This window comes from Lytechinus variegatus, chromosome 1 (assembly GCF_018143015.1).
Source record: "Lytechinus variegatus isolate NC3 chromosome 1, Lvar_3.0, whole genome shotgun sequence".
NCBI lineage: Eukaryota > Metazoa > Echinodermata > Echinoidea > Temnopleuroida > Toxopneustidae > Lytechinus > Lytechinus variegatus.
The window spans coordinates 79,956,962-79,975,467 of record NC_054740.1 but is presented as its reverse complement, the minus strand read 5'-3'; the positions used below and the strand labels follow the sequence as shown (position 1 = coordinate 79,975,467).

The 18,506-nt window shown below is 36.7% G+C and overlaps 1 protein-coding gene across 2 annotated transcripts in view; it reads right to left on the bottom strand.

Annotated features, from left to right (window-relative positions):
* Nucleotides 1-248: 248 nt before the first annotated feature.
* LOC121424494 (protein FAM167A-like) overlaps nucleotides 249-18,506 on the bottom strand; it is a 42,616-nt gene continuing 24,358 nt past the window's right edge. For both annotated transcript variants that reach the window (XM_041620204.1, XM_041620214.1), the window contains exons 3-4: nucleotides 9,265-10,720; nucleotides 249-2,008 (exon numbers count right to left, since the gene is read on the bottom strand). In XM_041620204.1, coding sequence (XP_041476138.1) covers nucleotides 1,730-2,008; nucleotides 9,265-9,639 — 654 coding nt within the window. In that variant the 5' untranslated portion in view covers nucleotides 9,640-10,720 and the 3' untranslated portion in view covers nucleotides 249-1,729. The remainder of the gene's footprint in view (nucleotides 2,009-9,264; nucleotides 10,721-18,506) is intronic.

Sequence of the window (18,506 nt, the reverse complement as noted above, 5' to 3'; positions counted from 1 at the left end):
TCAAGCAAAATTAATAATAGATTTTAAACATGAATTTTGACCGCATAATTTGAAAATCATGGCAAAAATAATGAAAAGGTTCAGAGGAATTCTGCTGATTAGCAAGAAGCCCGATCATCATATTTATCATTTTATGCCATGTTGGCGCAAGCCTCCTTTTTAACCCCCAGACAAAAACATTCCGTCTTCGCTCAAGCATGAACAAAACTAATTTTTTAATGGCATTTGAAAGATAAGACTTCACAGCACCTATTAACACCAAAATATAGACATCATAATTTGAAAAAAAAAATCTGTCACTTTTTTTTATACGCACTGTAGTTTTGAAGAAGGGAAATTGAAAGTTACCGTGATATTAGTATGATAAAATGCAAAAATAACTTATTTTATGAACCAGACATAAAACGAAATCTTCTTGTTATTTTTATTTACATACAAAGAAAATATAAATCGTCGTAATGTCTTGTGAGTTAAACTCAGTAATCCACTTTGACATAAATGGATTAACGTCTATACATTTTATGTCCATGAAGACCGTGATAAATACTTTGAAACCGAATTGGTTTTACACCACTCCATACACATATTATCTGGGGGAAAAACCCCTACAGTCGATCAAATATTACAAAGAGGTAGATCCCAAATAATCGAAATATTTGCCTATTGCAATCATATTACAATATAGGTTTATTTATTTATAAACTATGTTAATTATTAGATATGCGATAACCCAATCTAAACATTCATAAAAATTTGTTTAAATAAGAACTGGATTCATTTTTTTCATTGTATTCGGAAGCTCAATCACAAATATAAAACCTGAAATTTCATACAGATGCTAATTCAACAATAATTATGCAACTTATATTAAAGATCATCTTGTATTCGCAATTACATTCATTATTATGCTCGATGGAATTAGGTTTATCTAATAATAAACAAGTCACGACCCTACGCAGGGAGAGAGAGGGGGGGGGGGGAAGTGTTGGTAGAAATTGCTCCCACATAATTATTTTCACCCCTCCCTCTCTTCGTAAATATTGACAAATAACCCTCCAAAATTGATACACCTGATCATTTCATTTTAATTTGTTTTAAATATAATAAAAATCCATCTTGATCACTTTACTCTCTCGCTTCAATGTGTTTTAGGTCATGAACAAGACAAGTCTATCATTAAAAAAAATAAATTTACACCCTGTTAGTGGATGGTAGTAGCAAGTAGAGCCCCATTATTGTATTATTACTTTATCTAAAAACTAAGAAAGATAAAGTAAGGTTTACATTAACAAAATATTTATTGTGAAAGATATGCTGGAAAGGTAGCTTTCGAGAAACAAAATTAGACAAATGGAATTTTCCCCATAGATGAATATTACTGTTCTTTTAACCGTTAACATCTTTAGAAAAATCTCTTCCTTTGGTAAAAGATTGAATTTCAAAAAAGTTCACAAACATGACATAAAATTAACGATCATTTCCTCGTTCCTTCTTATTTGAAAATAACTAATTCAAGGGAAAGCAAGTAGGCCTACTTTACTATCAATCGCATTGAGAAGAAGACTTTATTCAACCATCATGTTTCGTCATTGTTCCATTTTCACAAGCTTCTGAAATCTGAATATCATTCACGGCAGGCAAGCAGTCGGTGCAGCTTGGTCAATATTATTGCAATTGTTTAAAGTCACATGACCAAGCACACCTCCGGATTAGCCAATCACAAACTCGGCTATCGTAACGAGAATCTCCGACTGTTTAAATTCATCCTCGTCACCCCCATGCCTTTCAACGGATCCTCCCCAGCCGCGATTGGATAGAAGTTATTGTTCATTGGCAAATCAAAGAGCGCGCTCTTCAGCTCGGCACTCTCCTCCACTATGCTGTAGCGGGCGCCCTCTATTAATTCTCGGTGCTCGTCATTGGTTTTCTCGAGTTTGAGCGCCTGGATCTCTCCGCGGAGCTTCATGAGTTGCATGGCGAGTTGGTGATCTTGGGACTTCATTGCGATCTGAGATTAAAAAAACAAAACATCGACAACAGCAATTATACGATAATTATGTGGATAATTTCTGCGTGCAGCTTTAGGCTATACCGTGGGCAGTGACGTCACTCAAATTTGAGTAAATTTAGAGTGAACATAATTACAACGAACATTATACAGTTCACACAACTCTAATATTGGCAACAAGTGAAAGTCACTCTTATCAATTTAGCGGATTCCATTCATTTATCCGATGAGTGAATTATTCATTCTATTTTTTTTGGTGAGAGAGAATAGTTAGGCGCTTCGCTCTCTCAAAAAAGGACAAGGTCAACTTTTTTTCAAACTGTTGAACCCCGGAAAAATCCTATATTCTGTATGGCTTCGTCTTCTTGTTGGGGGGGGGGGGTATTAACATTACTATACAGTTCACCCATTTTATCCGGCCTACTTTTGGAAAAAAATAATAATTCTAAAGTGACTTCTTAAACATTCTTAGGGCATTCATAGTAATCATGATTTCTTTCAAAACATAAATGTTGGCAATCCCTAGAAGTCTGGTATGTATGTTGACTTAACGCTACCAAAATGATGAATGTATTTTTGAGCATTGTTAGTCTAGGCCCCTAAGCGGTTTAACCCTATGAACTGCGTTTGTTTGGCAAAGAAATGAGAATAATAATCCGTGACTGATATAAAATTACTTTTCAGATCAAGCTTGTCAGATATTGTTTATTTTGTTGTAAAACCTGGATTTCTTAGCATCGTGCAAGGACGGGTGTGTCTCTTCTAAATAATGTAGGTTGCACATACGTAATTCGTTATGACGTGAGTACCAAATGGACTAAAAGACAAAAACGTTGAGTCAATTTTAGTTCTCAGGCTACACTGTAAAATGTATTTGATTAATCCATTTTAAAAACTCCTAATCAATATTTGAAATCATGTAGACGAATACTGAGATGATTTTGGGAGTCAGGGTTTGTGAAAAGAATACTATACAATATCGTTGAAAATGCAATACACTGTATAAAAGAACCATAAAGTTCAAGTACCGAATCACCAGCTAAAATCCTATAACTCAGGTTACATACAATGCAATATTTTTATAATCTAGTTCCACGATAATGATAACAAAGGATTTTCTATTCTTCCCACCATTCTTTAAGGAACGAAATAATTTGCTTCCTAACTCATAATTTTTTTCGTCGCTTTCGATAAAAATTTAATAACCATATTTTTTATTTAAACCAGAAAATGATCACGATTGATTTGTTATTATTTTGAAAGGGTGCGTGTATCAAGACTATGAAACAAGCGGATGCATAGCCAGGCCATGATAGCAGGATACCACTTTCATTGGTTGACAGCCCCCTTTTAAAATCAAATGAAGTAAATCATCGTCACCCAAAACGGCAGAAAATATTGTTCAGCAAGAAATATATTCAAGAAGAAAGAACACGTCAGAGCTGCATAGCACTAACAATCGGAGAGACAAAGAATAAAATGGAAATATTCTTGATCAAAGCGAAATAATGATCATACAAGCATGGATGTGGGCGTGTGAGCAGACCTAATCAAAATATTCAGAAGGATTATTCTATTTTGCTTCAATAATGCACTTGCAGTATAAAGACCACATGCATTCTTTAAAAAATACACCTTTGATGGCATTTGTGCACAAAATCTCGCGTTGAATTCAAAGAGCATGCCTTCGGGTAAAAAAGATGCATGCAAATAAAATATTACAGCAAAAAAAAAAAAAAAAAGAAGAAGAAACCCAAATAAAATCTTAAACAAGTATATTATTATGTAGATGATTGATGTAATGAAGCAAAGTTTTTGAAGAGCGGGATCGAGTTGGGATAGTATTTCTGATAATTTGTGAGCGAGCAGAGCAAGAGAGAAAAAAATATTGACACTGTGTCCTCTGCATACAGGCCCGAATCAGTCAAATTGACCAGATTTCCCATGCATGGCAGTTATGATGTTAAAAAATAAGACAAAAAGGCCTAGTCATTTATGTACAAGATGAATTTTTAAGGGGTCGACATGCGCCAACCCCAAAGGAACCCCAGTTCAATAAATCACAAATTACACACAGCTCTGATCTGTACAGCTAGAAAACAAAACTGCATCTGGTAGGAGCCCTTTAAAACTGTACAATAAGTTCCGCAATACGTGTCATTCACCACGTCTCACATTCATGCTAAAAAACAACAGCCCAACGGTAGATGGTGAAAATATAGAAAATGCACCCAAAATGTATTTGACCCCCGGGACCCCTCCCATTTGACCCGCCTTGCCCCCCTATACGGGGGGTTCATATTCCGTTTCCCAGTGGGTAGAACGCACATTGGAGTGTTTAGCGTAGTAGAATCGTAGCTCCTCTTTCACTTTTCGTTGAGATCAACGCGTAACTGGCGTGGGACTTTCAAATTCAGTTTGGAGTATAGAATGAATAAAGAAACATTAATGTATGGGCTTTGTGAAACATAATTTGGGACAAATGTCTTCGATTATGATGGGAAGGAAATTTAACAGTGCACATGCGAGCTTTTAACTTTATCAATATAAAAAAATGAGTGATTCATTACAAAGCGCCACTAGCGGACCTACGGGAGGGGGGGGGGCAGGCTGTCCCCCTCCCCCTGACAACTCACAGCCATGCAAGGGACGTACCCCTGCCCCCTGACGAGCTTGAAGACTTTTTTTTAAATCCTAGGTACGCCACTGCAAAGCGCTATAACTAATACTTAAAGGAAGAATTAAGAAGAAGAATTAAAAAGAAGAAGTTAGAAGAAAAAGAAGAAGTGAAAAAGAAGAAGAAAAAGAAAAAGAAGAAGAAAAAGAAGAAGAAGAAGAAGAAGAAAAGAAGGAAGAGGAGAAGGACGAGGAGAAGGAGTGACGGGCCACTCATAATAGGGGAGACCGGGGTTAGTTGGAACATGGGGTAAGTTGAAACATTGTAATTTTCTTTAAAGCCTGTAAAATAAATTCATGCAATACTGCTTATAATACAACAGTGTTGAATCATTATTGCAATAAATTGAGGGCAGTATTGCATAAATTTATTTTACAGGCGTTAAAGAAAAGTACAATGTTTCAACTTACCCCATGTTCCAACTAACCCCGGTCTCCCCTACTGTTAAAAACAAATTCGAAATAAATATAAACAAACTAAGCACTATAATCCTTTATCATCATCTAATTATTACGATTGTGATCCGTATAATGGGTCAGGAATAATGGGCGGTTGAGCCTCGGAGAAACAGAGCATGATATTTGACATAATTTTTTTATGTGAATGCTTCCAAAAGCATGACTTATTAATGTAATGCATTTAGTTATTAATGTAATGCATTATCAGAGCGTTACAAGTGAGCCACCATGAAATGAACGATATTCACCAATTAAGTGGGTGGGAAAGGAAAGGTATCTCGAATTATATTTTGAGCCGATCCATCCCTATCCATCCATATAACATTTTTATCTCAATTATCGTTTTTCATCCTCCTTTTTTTGTATTTCCACTCCTTCCCCTCATGTTCATTTGCCTATTTCCTCCATATGGTTGAAATTATAGGGGTGGTTGCCCCCTGCCCCCTTTATGGCGCTGCACGTGTATGCGGCCCCACAATCATTATCAATTTTCCCAATTACGAATGTTTTTTTCATTGTCATATTAAAAAAAAGACTGAACAAAGACTGCTCTACAATCCGCAGGCTCAGACGGTATCATCATTTTACATCCCATTTTAATTATCATGTCCCGAATCTTCAAATTTTCTTCCACGCTCGGATATCATCGCTTGATCGATAATTCTCATCGCTCGATCGATATTAATCATCGTGTGAAAACGAGCAGAAAGCGATGGAGAATGACTTGTTTTTGCAATCACTTTCATGCATGGGTCCACGTTAAGAACACCGAGTGCATGAGGAGAGTAATGAAGCGACGAAGACGTGACTGACTGACTCTCCCCATGATGATGTTCAAGTTCGTTTAGGAGTGGGTGGTCGTACTTATATCCTCGGGTTTGCCTGGAAGAAAGCTAGGTTGAGGAATATAATAAGGATTCGGGGTCTGGATGGCCATGAAGGAGAACTAAATGAACGTCTTCTTCTTTGCATAACCTTCGAAGGTTACAGGTTCAAGAATAGGCACCGGAAGCTGAAGGGGGGGGGGTCCCTAAAACTTAATGGTGTGTGTATGCAGGGTGGGGGTATATTATTAAAATCTAAATACTATAATTCAAATACTACATAATAAAATTATTCATATATGGTACGCACGTGACGTACATGGACGATTGCGCTGGCTTGATGCCCCAAAATGCAATATCTGCCTAAACACTATATCAGCAAAAATAATGTGACGTGTATTGATATTGGTGTTGGTCATAAAAATGGATAACAATAATAATAGTGGTACAGAGAGTAAAAGAAGTTTTAACTTGTTATATAAGGATGAGCTTTACTCGATGCACATTGTGGGAATTTTAAACTCTTCTTGACCAAATTAAAAAAAATCTTTATTTTTTAAAGTGATAAGTCGGAGTACACAAATCTAGTTATCTTTTATTCTCTCACCTATCTTGTTCCACCAACTCATAAAAATTCCAGGGGGAGGGGGTTAAAATAAACGCATGGTGCAAGTCAGATGATTTCAATCAGTTTTGATAATGAACATCTCTTCGTGGCATCCATTTGCTACTATGCACATCGATCCACATTCGTCCCAGATATCTTGCCATACATCACTGACTATAAATCATGTTCAAGCATGGCTACCTGAAAATGCCAGCATGCTTCCATAAACATGTTGAGATTTAATGGTGGTTCATCAGAGAACTTAGCGCCAGATGCCTACCCCCTCCCCAATGGCCGTATAGACAGGGAGGGGGAGGAGGCTCTTGCCCACCCCCGGAAATTTACCAAATCTTCTTGTCCATTAGGCCTATAGCTTTTAACAAATTTTAACAAAAATTGTTATCAATCATCGTATACAGATTCATTAATTAAAACTATACCTCGAATGGATATTTCACAAAGTCAGCTGCTGAAGTTGGTCTTTTCAAACTATATAGATTATTATGTTAATACTGCTTTTTTGGAAATAGAATAAAATTGCTATCGTTTTCATTCTGTCGAGAAAATGAAAACGGCCGTTACCATGGATATAAAAATGAAAGTTAATTATACAATGACTTCTTTTGCAGCTAAAGAGTTTGTCTAATTAACAGCACATCCCATGGATGTGAGGCTTCCAGATGTTGAATTATAATTTGTCATGTTTATATCATTTACAATTTAAGTTTAAGAACGAGTTTAATTGAATTTAGAGATATAATTCAAATGATCTAAGAATGATTCTTCTAATCTCTCTTCATTTGTTGGTATACCCATCAGAAGCCTCCCCGTTCCTCTCCCGTATAGCTCCTCAGGCTAGAGCTCATGTAAGTGACGGGATACCCTCCTCTTAGTGGTTGCTATGGTGACAAACATCTCGTGCCCTGTCTGTCAGTCGTTCCCCTAAAACTCCTTAAGGTGGTTTACAAGTTCAAAAAGAGTCGATGCCATTTGCAATGAAGAATGAATGATAACTTGCATGGTCATGATAGTTTCGTTTTATTTAAATGGAGTAAAATAGCCATAGGAAAAAAGACTAAAGAAATTAATATATAACGATCTGATAATAAAAAAGCACTTAAGAAGTTGATTGGCAATAAATCAAGTAGATAATACAAAGTAGAAAGAGCAGGGTGTCCAACCAGCCCGCTCAGCCAGGGAAAGGTGAGTTACATCAAATTCGATGCATTGTGATGTAAAAGAGGATATAAGCAATATAGCCATGCGGCAATAATAAAGTGCATAATTATTTTACGTTTAATTATATAGTTTTCTAAAAAATGCGCTTTTATAGCCTATCTATGATTATTTAAATGTACAATTATGTGAGTCATTATGTGAGCAAAACAAACATCGCATGCGATTAAACACTAGATCGAGAAACTGATATTGATTGATTAATCATGAATCGATTAAAGTGAATTGATTTTCTACGAATTTACAAAGATATATCGTTCAAAGGGGAAAATAATATTCGAAGACACCATCCCCTACCATGCCTACAGCATGTACACAAACTCCTTCACATCCCCTATCTTCCGGCTCATCTTCCATTTTCCTCCTGACATTAAACGACCATGCACGAGGGAGACAGGCGAGCGGTGAGTGATTTTTATTTCGCCAGGAATCAATTAGCCGTAACGTGTCAACATAATGATGCAGACACCGTGATGATGTATGGTGTCTTTGAAGAGAAAATGAGGCGGGTGTTTTCTCAATTTTGCTCATCAGCACGAAAATATCTCGGCATCGCACTGATGACTTTTTATTATTTAGGAGTCGCGTCGTGAAATCTGCTCCGAGGATTGTTAGATGGAGAGTGAGTTGCAGCAAAGGTATGATGTGGTTTTAATCGCCATTTTTAAGTTTCGTTTTTTTTTTTGGGGGGGGGTCTCAAGATGGAAATCAATTAAACATCTGAATGTAGAAATGCATTTCTTTTTCTCTTCAAAGAGGAAAGACGACAATATTTGTTGTAGTTTTAGAGAATCTTTATTTGATTAAAAAAACGAAGATATGGAAGTAACAATCATACAGGATTCCGTGTTCCGTGCATTTAATATTACGTTGGGTGGTGAAGATATGCATTGTGAGTTGTGACAAATCTTAGTGCCATTTTTCTAAATATTTTACAGCCTAACATATTTATGAGTCATGAATAAACCAATAGTCAATCGAAAAAATATTGTTCTACATCTTCCTTTATTGATGGAGAGATACTTTGAACGTCTTAAATACAACATTGTCTTCCCAATAGTTATACCTTCCCATCGGACCATCCGAAAATGCAACCATTCAAAAGTTTGGGGTGACGAAAAAAAAACATGCTGAAGAATGCGGTTTTTATTGAGATTTTGGAACCTTGATAATCTTTCATAATGTACTTAGCTTCGAGCAGCAAAATATACTTGCATATTCCACTTCTCAATCTCTGAATATAACAATATTGAATATGTTGTTTCTATTTAGGCAATATAATGTTATCCTACTTCCACCACCATCACGTCGCCGTCACATCAACGAAACCGACTCCAGACCGATCAATGCTATTACGTTACTTTTTTATTGACATATCATCGGCCGGTTTGGTGGTGATTTCGTTTGTATGTCTGTGATAGAAGCTCATTAACAAGGTAAGAAAATATACTCACCAATTCCTGCCTTATCCAGGCAATGGCATCATCGACTTTTTTTCTCCTCTCTTGATCGTCTGTCAGAATCTCACTGTCGTCCGATTTCCCATCGACGTCGTCATCGCATCCCTCATCGCTTTCATCGCTATCAAGTCCAGAGTGCCTTACCAAGGCCATGTTCTGTTGAAAGTTCGATAGATTCTCCCTCCATTGCATGATCGACGGTCTCCTGGTCGACAGGCGTAATCGCGTCGTCATCTTCTTGAGTTCGCTCAGGCCAGCGACCTCCTCGTCCTCTTCGATCGTGCCGAGGTCCCGGGTTATTAAGAGTTTCGGGTGCATGGTCTCGGGCTGGGCTAGGGACCCGTTGATTAGGATCTGTGGAGCACTCATGGTGGAAAATTTGCTGGCCCCAATGGAAGACGATTTCAAGTCAAGAATAACGTTCTTGTGCGTTCTTTTAAACAATCATCGGTAAAGGTTTGATGGGATACCACTTATAAATCCAAAGGATAGGATGAAGTCGCAGAGCGCTTTCAAGACGATGGCGAAATTATTCTGTATTTCGAAAAATAAGACGGCTGTAGTTGTGCTATTCGCTGTTTTCGGCACCTTTCATGAAAGTGACAGTCGGCATAGTTGGGATCCGTATTTCCTTTTAAGATTCCAACAAAAGATTAACGAGAAGAAGGTTCCAGTTTATGATTACCTGAGTACCACTCTTGAGGTGATAGAAATGCTGAGTTAATTGAAAAATTTATGACATCCAAATTGTATTGGTTCCTTGCAGATGTGTGTCCCAAACGCAGCTTGTCACACTTCGGTTGTTTTGATGTAAAAACATAATTTCCAATGACTCAGAGCTCCTGTTAATACAGGTATTAAAACCAAATAACATAATCCTAACAAATATGTAATTCCCCAGAAGGCAGTCGGCGACAAATTTCTCTGGAAATCCCTACAAGATAATCACACCTCACTACAGTCGCTGCACTTAATAGGAGGAGGCTCAGATGAACTCGTCATGTTAAGTCGTCCTATCTCCTAATACCACATCCTCGAAACTACATGTATCTGCTAGACTCTTTGAGATATTTCAAGGTTATAGTTGTTGCTCTCAGGTGAATCAGTTTGATTAATGATCATCCGGAACAATCAAAGACATGTTACCACTATGCATGCGAACCATGAAGGAATGATCCGTGTAAAGTCCGCTGCGAGGCTAGATAGATTTCCGCGTATTTGCCGTGAGACCTTTCAAGTTGTTCAGGGACTCTGAATTGCGAGACGTCGAGATGCAGCTCCGGATGTTATCAGCATTCCGATGGAAATTAATTTCATTCATCTCATTAATTTCAACCAACATTTGTTGTGTGTTCCTCAGCTCGAAAAGAAGGTTAACAATGATGCCTTTGAAAAATAGATCAGTCTCTTCCAAAAGTGGTCATCGACAACACCCTTGAGAACACCATATCTGAAATGAGATCAAAATAACAAGTGTCATCAAAATGTGTTTTGATTGCATTCTTACACTCGGAGAGCTCTCAAATATATGTTATTTGTCTGCCTCTAATGTATACACGAATGCCAATCTTTTTAAACAGAACTCAATAATTTGAGAGCTACAAACGGTGTTTAAGGGGGTCATTGTTCTGGTGATGGAAATTATTATATTTTTTACATTAGAACTTGAAACGTCGAAAAGAATCAACATACAGGTCTGATTAAAATTTAGAAAGGCAACAGAAAGTAAACTTTCGACGGGCACCATGATTCGATCCATGTTTATTATATAAACATATGAAAAACCTGCCCCAATCCTTTCTTGACATGAATCAACAGGATTACCCACTCTTACATGGATTAAAGACTCGCTAAAGCAACAATTTAAACCGTTGCCTAAACATGACGAGAACGTGAGACACTCGACAATGTTGACTGTTCCATTGGGTCTAACGTAAGATTCAAATAAAGAAACATTCCAAACACTTCATCAAGAATGGTTGGGTTTGGCACAAACATTTCCTTTATTCACACGTGTCAGAGTACAGCTACATTCTTCCAAAACAATATTGTCCAGTTTATCGTCATCTTTTTCCTAACCTTTCTTAAAGAGAGGAGGCTTGGAAATGTATCGCAATGAGAGGTGTTTTGGAGACATCTTATGTTGAGAGTCACCCTTTCAAACCCGAATCCCGCAGAGATGCGGGTCCACCCCTAGCAATTTAAACGAAGAAAACACTTTAAGAGAAGAAAGAATATTGTTAACGATTCTACCCCATATCCTTGGGAAAATGGACTCTTATTGTTAATTCATTCTCATATTTTACATCGCCGCCCTGATTAAGGAGAAGAAGGGTAAGAAGAAGATCACAATGAGAAATTATCTATCGACATCTTAATTTCTAGCTGAGAATTGCCATTTTAATACCAAATGTCAATAGCAAATGGCAATAAAAAATGAGATGTTCCTTTAACTTAAGTATTGGGCATTAAAAAATAAGGAGATGTTCCTTTAACTTAAGTATTGGGCAATATCGCAGGCTATGTATTCGAAATTTGTTGCAAATTAACCCTCTCCAATTTGTTGAATTTTCTACCAATCGCTACGTGACATGTCACTGGAAACTTTCAATTATAACGTTATAACATGCAGCCGATTGTCTATTCAGGCAATTCAACCGTCAAACTTTCGCACCATTTTGATATAAAAGCATATTGACAAAGTGAATTGGCTGCCACAGCATTTTAAAACGAAAGCTTTTCCTCTCATCAACGTCGAAATCGAACATTTCATTACCGCGATTGGGTGAGACGTCGAGAATTAGAGCAGAGCTCCCGCTCAAGGGGCTGTGAGTATCGATGGGGGTGGGTGGCGTTTAGACCCTTGGGCCTGTATTCTGAAGTCAGGTTTAACTTAGACCACGGTCTAACTCTGCGCTAAAATTATGGGAAGCCAAAAGTGCCAAATTTGTATTAAGTTGTAAGTTTCTTATGTTTGCTGTGCTCGTTCCTGATTTATCGATGATGAAGACCCGGTGAAGACAATCATCTATTTATGCTTCCTATACAATTTTGAATGATTTGACAGTCAAATGAGCTGAAATATGATATCTTTACTGTTAGTGATCTCTTTTAAAATTATTGGCTACCCATACTTAAACCACAAGGAGTTTAAGTTATATCCGACTTCAGAATACGGGCCATGGAGTTCTAAACTTTGTTTTCTTGGTTAGTATTATTGGAGGTATCCAGGTTAACTGGATAGATATACACAACTTAAATAATCAATCTATATACCGATTAAGTTTTGCTACGTCTCCTCGAAGCCCCCCCCCCCCTCCCCTACTCTCGTTCATGAAATCCTGGATCTGTCGCTGTTCACATCTTCAATTAGAGTACAAATATAATATATGGACTTTGCAAAATATAGTATTATGTCCCTAAACATGAGATACGTATAGTTTACCCAGCAATAGGTAAATGTTTGAGAGTGCAAATATATTACAGGAAAATGTTTGATTCTTGTAAACACTACGGGATGTTTGATCGTCCAAACCTTATACAGGAGCACGTTTGATGAATATACACAAATAACGAATAATGTAGTTAAAGGAAGATATACCGAAAAGGGGAATACTTATATATTGAAGAGGAACATTCGTCATCCCATAGAGAAAAATATACGTTTTCTCCGTGAGCGGTCGCGATAGCAGAAAAATGTCAAAGACAAGTTTGGATACAACTTACAATGATCACAATATTACTTTATACGATTTTTATATAATAATGAAAATTTCATTTTAAATCCAAAGCAAACTTCAATTATTATAGGATGCTTGGGTGAAGTAAATCGATAACCAATGTACACAGAGTTCTGCATGTGCAACAATTACTGCATATATCAATCAAAAATAGTGAAGTGACGTCTTTTTAAATATTTCTCACCACCGGAACACTACCGATTGTCAAAGGAGTTGAATCTATGCTCTATAGAACGTGCATGGATTTGAAGACGATGTCATGTGACATGAAGGTCACGTGAGGGTCATATTCTACTCATCATTCATCATGTGATTGGCAATGATCAAGATGAATGAGTCATGTCTGAAACCTTTTTTTTACGGTAATATCATAGTGATAACAAAAAATGACAGCTGCCTGTATTGTGCGTTTGATTGTATAAGTGATAGGAATACACGTATTTGCAAATAATTATTACGGAACCTGCACACTTCAGTTAACGCAGCTCGTACACTTGCTTAAAAATAGAGAAAACACTTAAAAACATCGAAAACATTAACGAAAAAAAGGTTCGCCAGAGCTGTAATTAATCCTGCCATCGGATTTATACTTCCCCATTTGCAAGGAACGCATATTTTCTACTCTTGTCGATGTCACGGCGCTCACAACGTTGACGTCTTGTCAACTAACGCGGAGAGCGGCTTAGGTAAGGTCTTGCAACAATGCTATAGTTATGTGGAGGGAATCGAACCCTACATAATTTCTCCTTCCATACAAATCATTTCAAACCATTCATTTCACAATGAAGACAAGATCATATTTTCACCCTGCAGCGTATGAAATAAGCTTCTAACTTCTAAATCATTTTTTAAGGCTTTGATTCTCATGTGGATTCAGCCTCCAGGTGGGGTATGTTAAGTATCACCACCGACATCAATCACCATCCCGGGACGTTCAATGCTGGGTACATGACATTGTTAATAAACGAGCTTTTATGACAAAATAACGAAAACTTTTTAATCTGGATTTGAAAGATGATCTTGGTATAGGGTTGTTAAGACAACCTCTTTCAAGCTTAAATGATATCAATCACTGAATGAAGTTGTAATAAATTATATTTTAGTAACAATATATTCATCGATTTATTGAATGCTTTCGTACCGTCATAGATAACATGAAGGCCAAGTAATGAATGTAAAGTAATGGCATTTAAATGAATTAGAATACGACCGAAAATTTGACATGTTTGGACTATTGTTTCAATGCGGGGAGGTGCCTATAGTATCAAAGTTATGTAAAACCAAAACGCGCACCGCGTACCGGGTTATACTGTGTGGCCAAACATCATAAATCAAAATTATCTTATGTCTTCTCATGACGTAAAATGGTGAATATTTTACTAGAGTTCTGGTTATTGCATCAGTTCTCATTGTAACCATAACAAAAAAATATTATGAACTATCAAAATTTCATATTTCTACTTAGTCTTACATTTTTCAATGTACTGTATTACCCCTTCAAGATTAATATAGCTCCGAATATTATTGCTTGGTAGATGATTTTTATGCTTATGTCCAACGGAATATTTGTCACTAACTTGCTATATCTTACTAAAAGAGAATGTTGCAGTTTCATGAATGCCAGGACTCTCTTTAAAATGTTGGGCATCAAACTGTCACACAATTCATTGACGATTTATCCAATTCTGAGTAGTTTTAAACCAATAATGTGTGCTTTGGGTGAAAACTACCCAGAGTGTGGACAGTATGTTTCCCAATATTTTAAGAGTGCAACATATCAAGCATCAAGGCAAGTACCATGCACTCTAAAAACAATATTGAGTAAACCATTAACATGTATGTTTGTTGGGCAAAATGAAACCAAATATTGTGTAAGATTTACCCAATGTTTCGTTGAAACTTATCCATAAAATGTTCATTTGGCACAACATTGGGCAAAATCTTACTCAACAAACATGCATGTTCACTTTTTACACAATATAGGGTCTATTTTTACTCAATATTTTTTTAGAGTGATGAAAATGAAACCAAATATTGTGTAAGATTTACCCAATGTTTCGTTGAAACTTACCCATAAAACATTCATTTGGCACAACATTGGGCAAAATCTTACTCAACAAACATGCATGTTCCCTTTTTACACAATATGGGGTCTATTTTTACTCAATATATTTTAGAGTGATGCAAGACCGGTACAAAATAATATCACAGTCAACGGAACCGGCTCCAAACCGGACGATAGGATGCTATCCGAAGTAGCTTTAATTGATCGGTCGATGGTTGTTCTTTATGCACAGTCACACCATCAACACCATTCCAATCCGATAGCTTTCTGTCATTGGCCATAACGTAAAAGATCGTCTCGATCTGGAGTTCGTTTCGCCAGTGTGACTGTGGTGTTAAATACTAAAATAGTTTATGAAGACGATTGTCGGACGGTATATAGGTTGCGCCCCCGCGAAAAGCAAGTCGCATAAGCGCTCCCTATACCTCTCTGGCTATCACCTAATTTGGATCCTTTCCGAAATTATGTGAGGTGATGAAAGAGGGTCGGAACTGCGTACATCCATCCAGGTGACGATGTACCGATTAAATATCTAAAGGTGAAGTCCACCGAGTTGGTCTTATAACGAAAGTCTTTTTATTAAAAAAATATAGATAAATAATTAGTCAATGGAGAAACTTACACGAAAATCCATCACGTAATAATATAGTTATGGATATTTATACTGTTTTAAATCAACGCGACCATCTATGTCATAAAATCAATTTTCTCGGAAAATAATTTTACCCTTGCATAAAGATATTATAAGCAACATAATCACTTTTAATCATTTTCATGAACGATCATAATAAGACAGATATTAATATTCAGTAACATCTCAATGAGAGTTGTTTAAATTAGCGACATGGAGAGCTGTTTGCATGTGACGTCACAAAAAATGAAAAATCTGTTATTCTTTTACAGAATTTTCTTTATTTATCTTTTATATTAAGAGGGAATGTAGTCACTGAATTATGATTAATGTGGTTTAATTTCAGTGTCCAAATGTGCATCCGATGCAGTACAGACCTCTAATAACAAGCTGGGTAGAAGTATTCAACGAATCACAAAATCTCTTACAAAAATGCAGAAATAACCCAATATTACCAATATTTTATTGTAAACAATGGTATAATCCACTTATATGATTATTATAGAACTATCCTAGTTCAATCATCATCCCCGAGTCGACTACAAGGGGGACGGGTCACATTGGTGAAAACAATGTAACAGGTGGATTCTTGGTTCAAATACAAGTGCAAGAGTTCATAGGGGAGTTGCCCTTTTTAATTGTTTTCATTCCACATAACCATGATAACTGTAAACAAATTTTGCAGAGGTACGAGGCACACTACTTATTTTCACCTGAAGTTTTGCATTCTTTTAATTATAAACAAAATAACAATAAACCTAAAGAGCGTGCGATGCTTCGCATTTGAAATCTCTCATCCAACTCATTGGGTGACCCCTTTGAACTTTTGTATTTGTGGTCTTCGAAATCGAGTCTTTGTAAATGTTTTAGACCATGATTGTTATAAGTATGGCTTTTCAAAACATTTTACAATAAATTCGATAATTTCGTAATTTTCCCATGTCTTCACCAGAGCGCATACTGAGCGTGGGTGCTAAATGGTTTATGTCCGGTTAATGGGCAACGATGTCAACTGAAAAATATCTTGGATTTGTTAGTTTCTTTTAACATGAATATTTTGTATACAATATTTGTCACGACGAAGTCAGTATCAAAACCTATCAAATCGTCATGAAAAAAAGAAGACAATATAAAATGCTAATATGAAATGCTCCAAATGTATTTTTGGCCTCATTCTAAGTCTACGAAATGTAACTAAACGTATTCTCAATTAAGGAAAATAATATAGGGTGACTCTGCGCACGGTCAGCACCATAAATGTAACTAAAGATGGTGGTGCCCTGCCCCTGCATGGAGGTGTCGTGGCTGAGTGGTCTAAGGCATTTGATTGGAGATCCGAGGATCGGGGGTTCGATTCCCGACTAGGCACTTATGCCCTTGAGCAATGCATTATATCCACTCTGATGTTTTATCGTGTATCAAATAAATGAAAATGCTATATACATTATGTCTAAAAAAGAAACAATGTGGATTTGTCTATGAAAAAAGTATCTCTAAAGTAACAGTGTTTAACTTCGACAAAAAAGGTAATCCTACAACTTTTAAAATATTCAAGATGAGCTCCAAGGTTAAATCCGACATAATAAAGCACTTAGGAAACGTGATTGTTAACTCCCTACAGATCCAATTTTGACAATTGTTTTTTTACAATTCAAGTACTAAGTAATTTCTGACCTAAATATTAAAATAATCCATTGCTGTTTTTTTTTTTGGGGGGGGGGTGGCGTGGGGTATCACTCCCATATGTTCATGCATTCCATTACTCAGAGGGTTTAATGAAATACCTTGTCCTTCTTTTGTGTACCCTATTTAGTGCAAACAAACTCGCCACATTGAAACGAATAGAATACACGTAAATATTCTAAATGGTGCAGTATTTTTTTAAATGTATCATGTATTGTATTGAATAGAGATCGTATCAAACCAAGTAAGCGTATATCCTATCCGGCCTCCATGAATGAATGTGGTTTTAAGAGAATCCAACCAGTGCAGTGACACAATGTATGTCCTGTTGCTTGCCCCAAATGAATGCTACGTGCAGATACCTCGCATAGTCGTGTGGCGACCCCAAATCAAATTTTAAAGAAGGGCTGGGGTGGCGCGATATGAAAATTGTTTTAAAACCAAATGGAGGGATGACAATTACTTGGAAAAGGTAGTAAAAGACCAAGTGAGACATCCCTTCTTGGTAGAAAAAGGACCTTAAACTACATTATGTCAAAAGCAGGTGTCCTCTCCTTCACCACTGGTTAAATGTACTTTTATATCATATCACTGTATAGCTGTGATGGTATGTACAATGATGATTGACACATACCAGAGCATAGAATCGATATGTTGTCGTTGTTGATGATGATGTTACGGTGTGTCGACAAACTTGAGATTTCGTTTATGGTGGTTACGATGGGAGAAGAATGTTCTGAACTCGAAAATCGTTGAGTTATACTTAGGTCTGCATGCAGGTAGACCTATATCTTTAATACTTTAGCAAAAAGATCAGAGATATATGATGTCTATTTAATCCTGCTTTTTAAGAACCAAACTGTATACGTCAGCAACACCATTGTCTCTATTCCGTCATCCATCCTGAGCCACCTATCTTCCCATCAACAATAATTATTTAATTATCTTTCATTCCTTCTATCTATCTATCTATCTATCTATCTATCTTCGTCGTCGTCGTCATCATCATCATCATAGTTCTGCCCACGTGATATATATCACCCCCATCAACTAATTCGAAACACAGCAACCCAGCACACTAATTATGTTTGATTTCCTAATAGGGCTAGAGTACTCA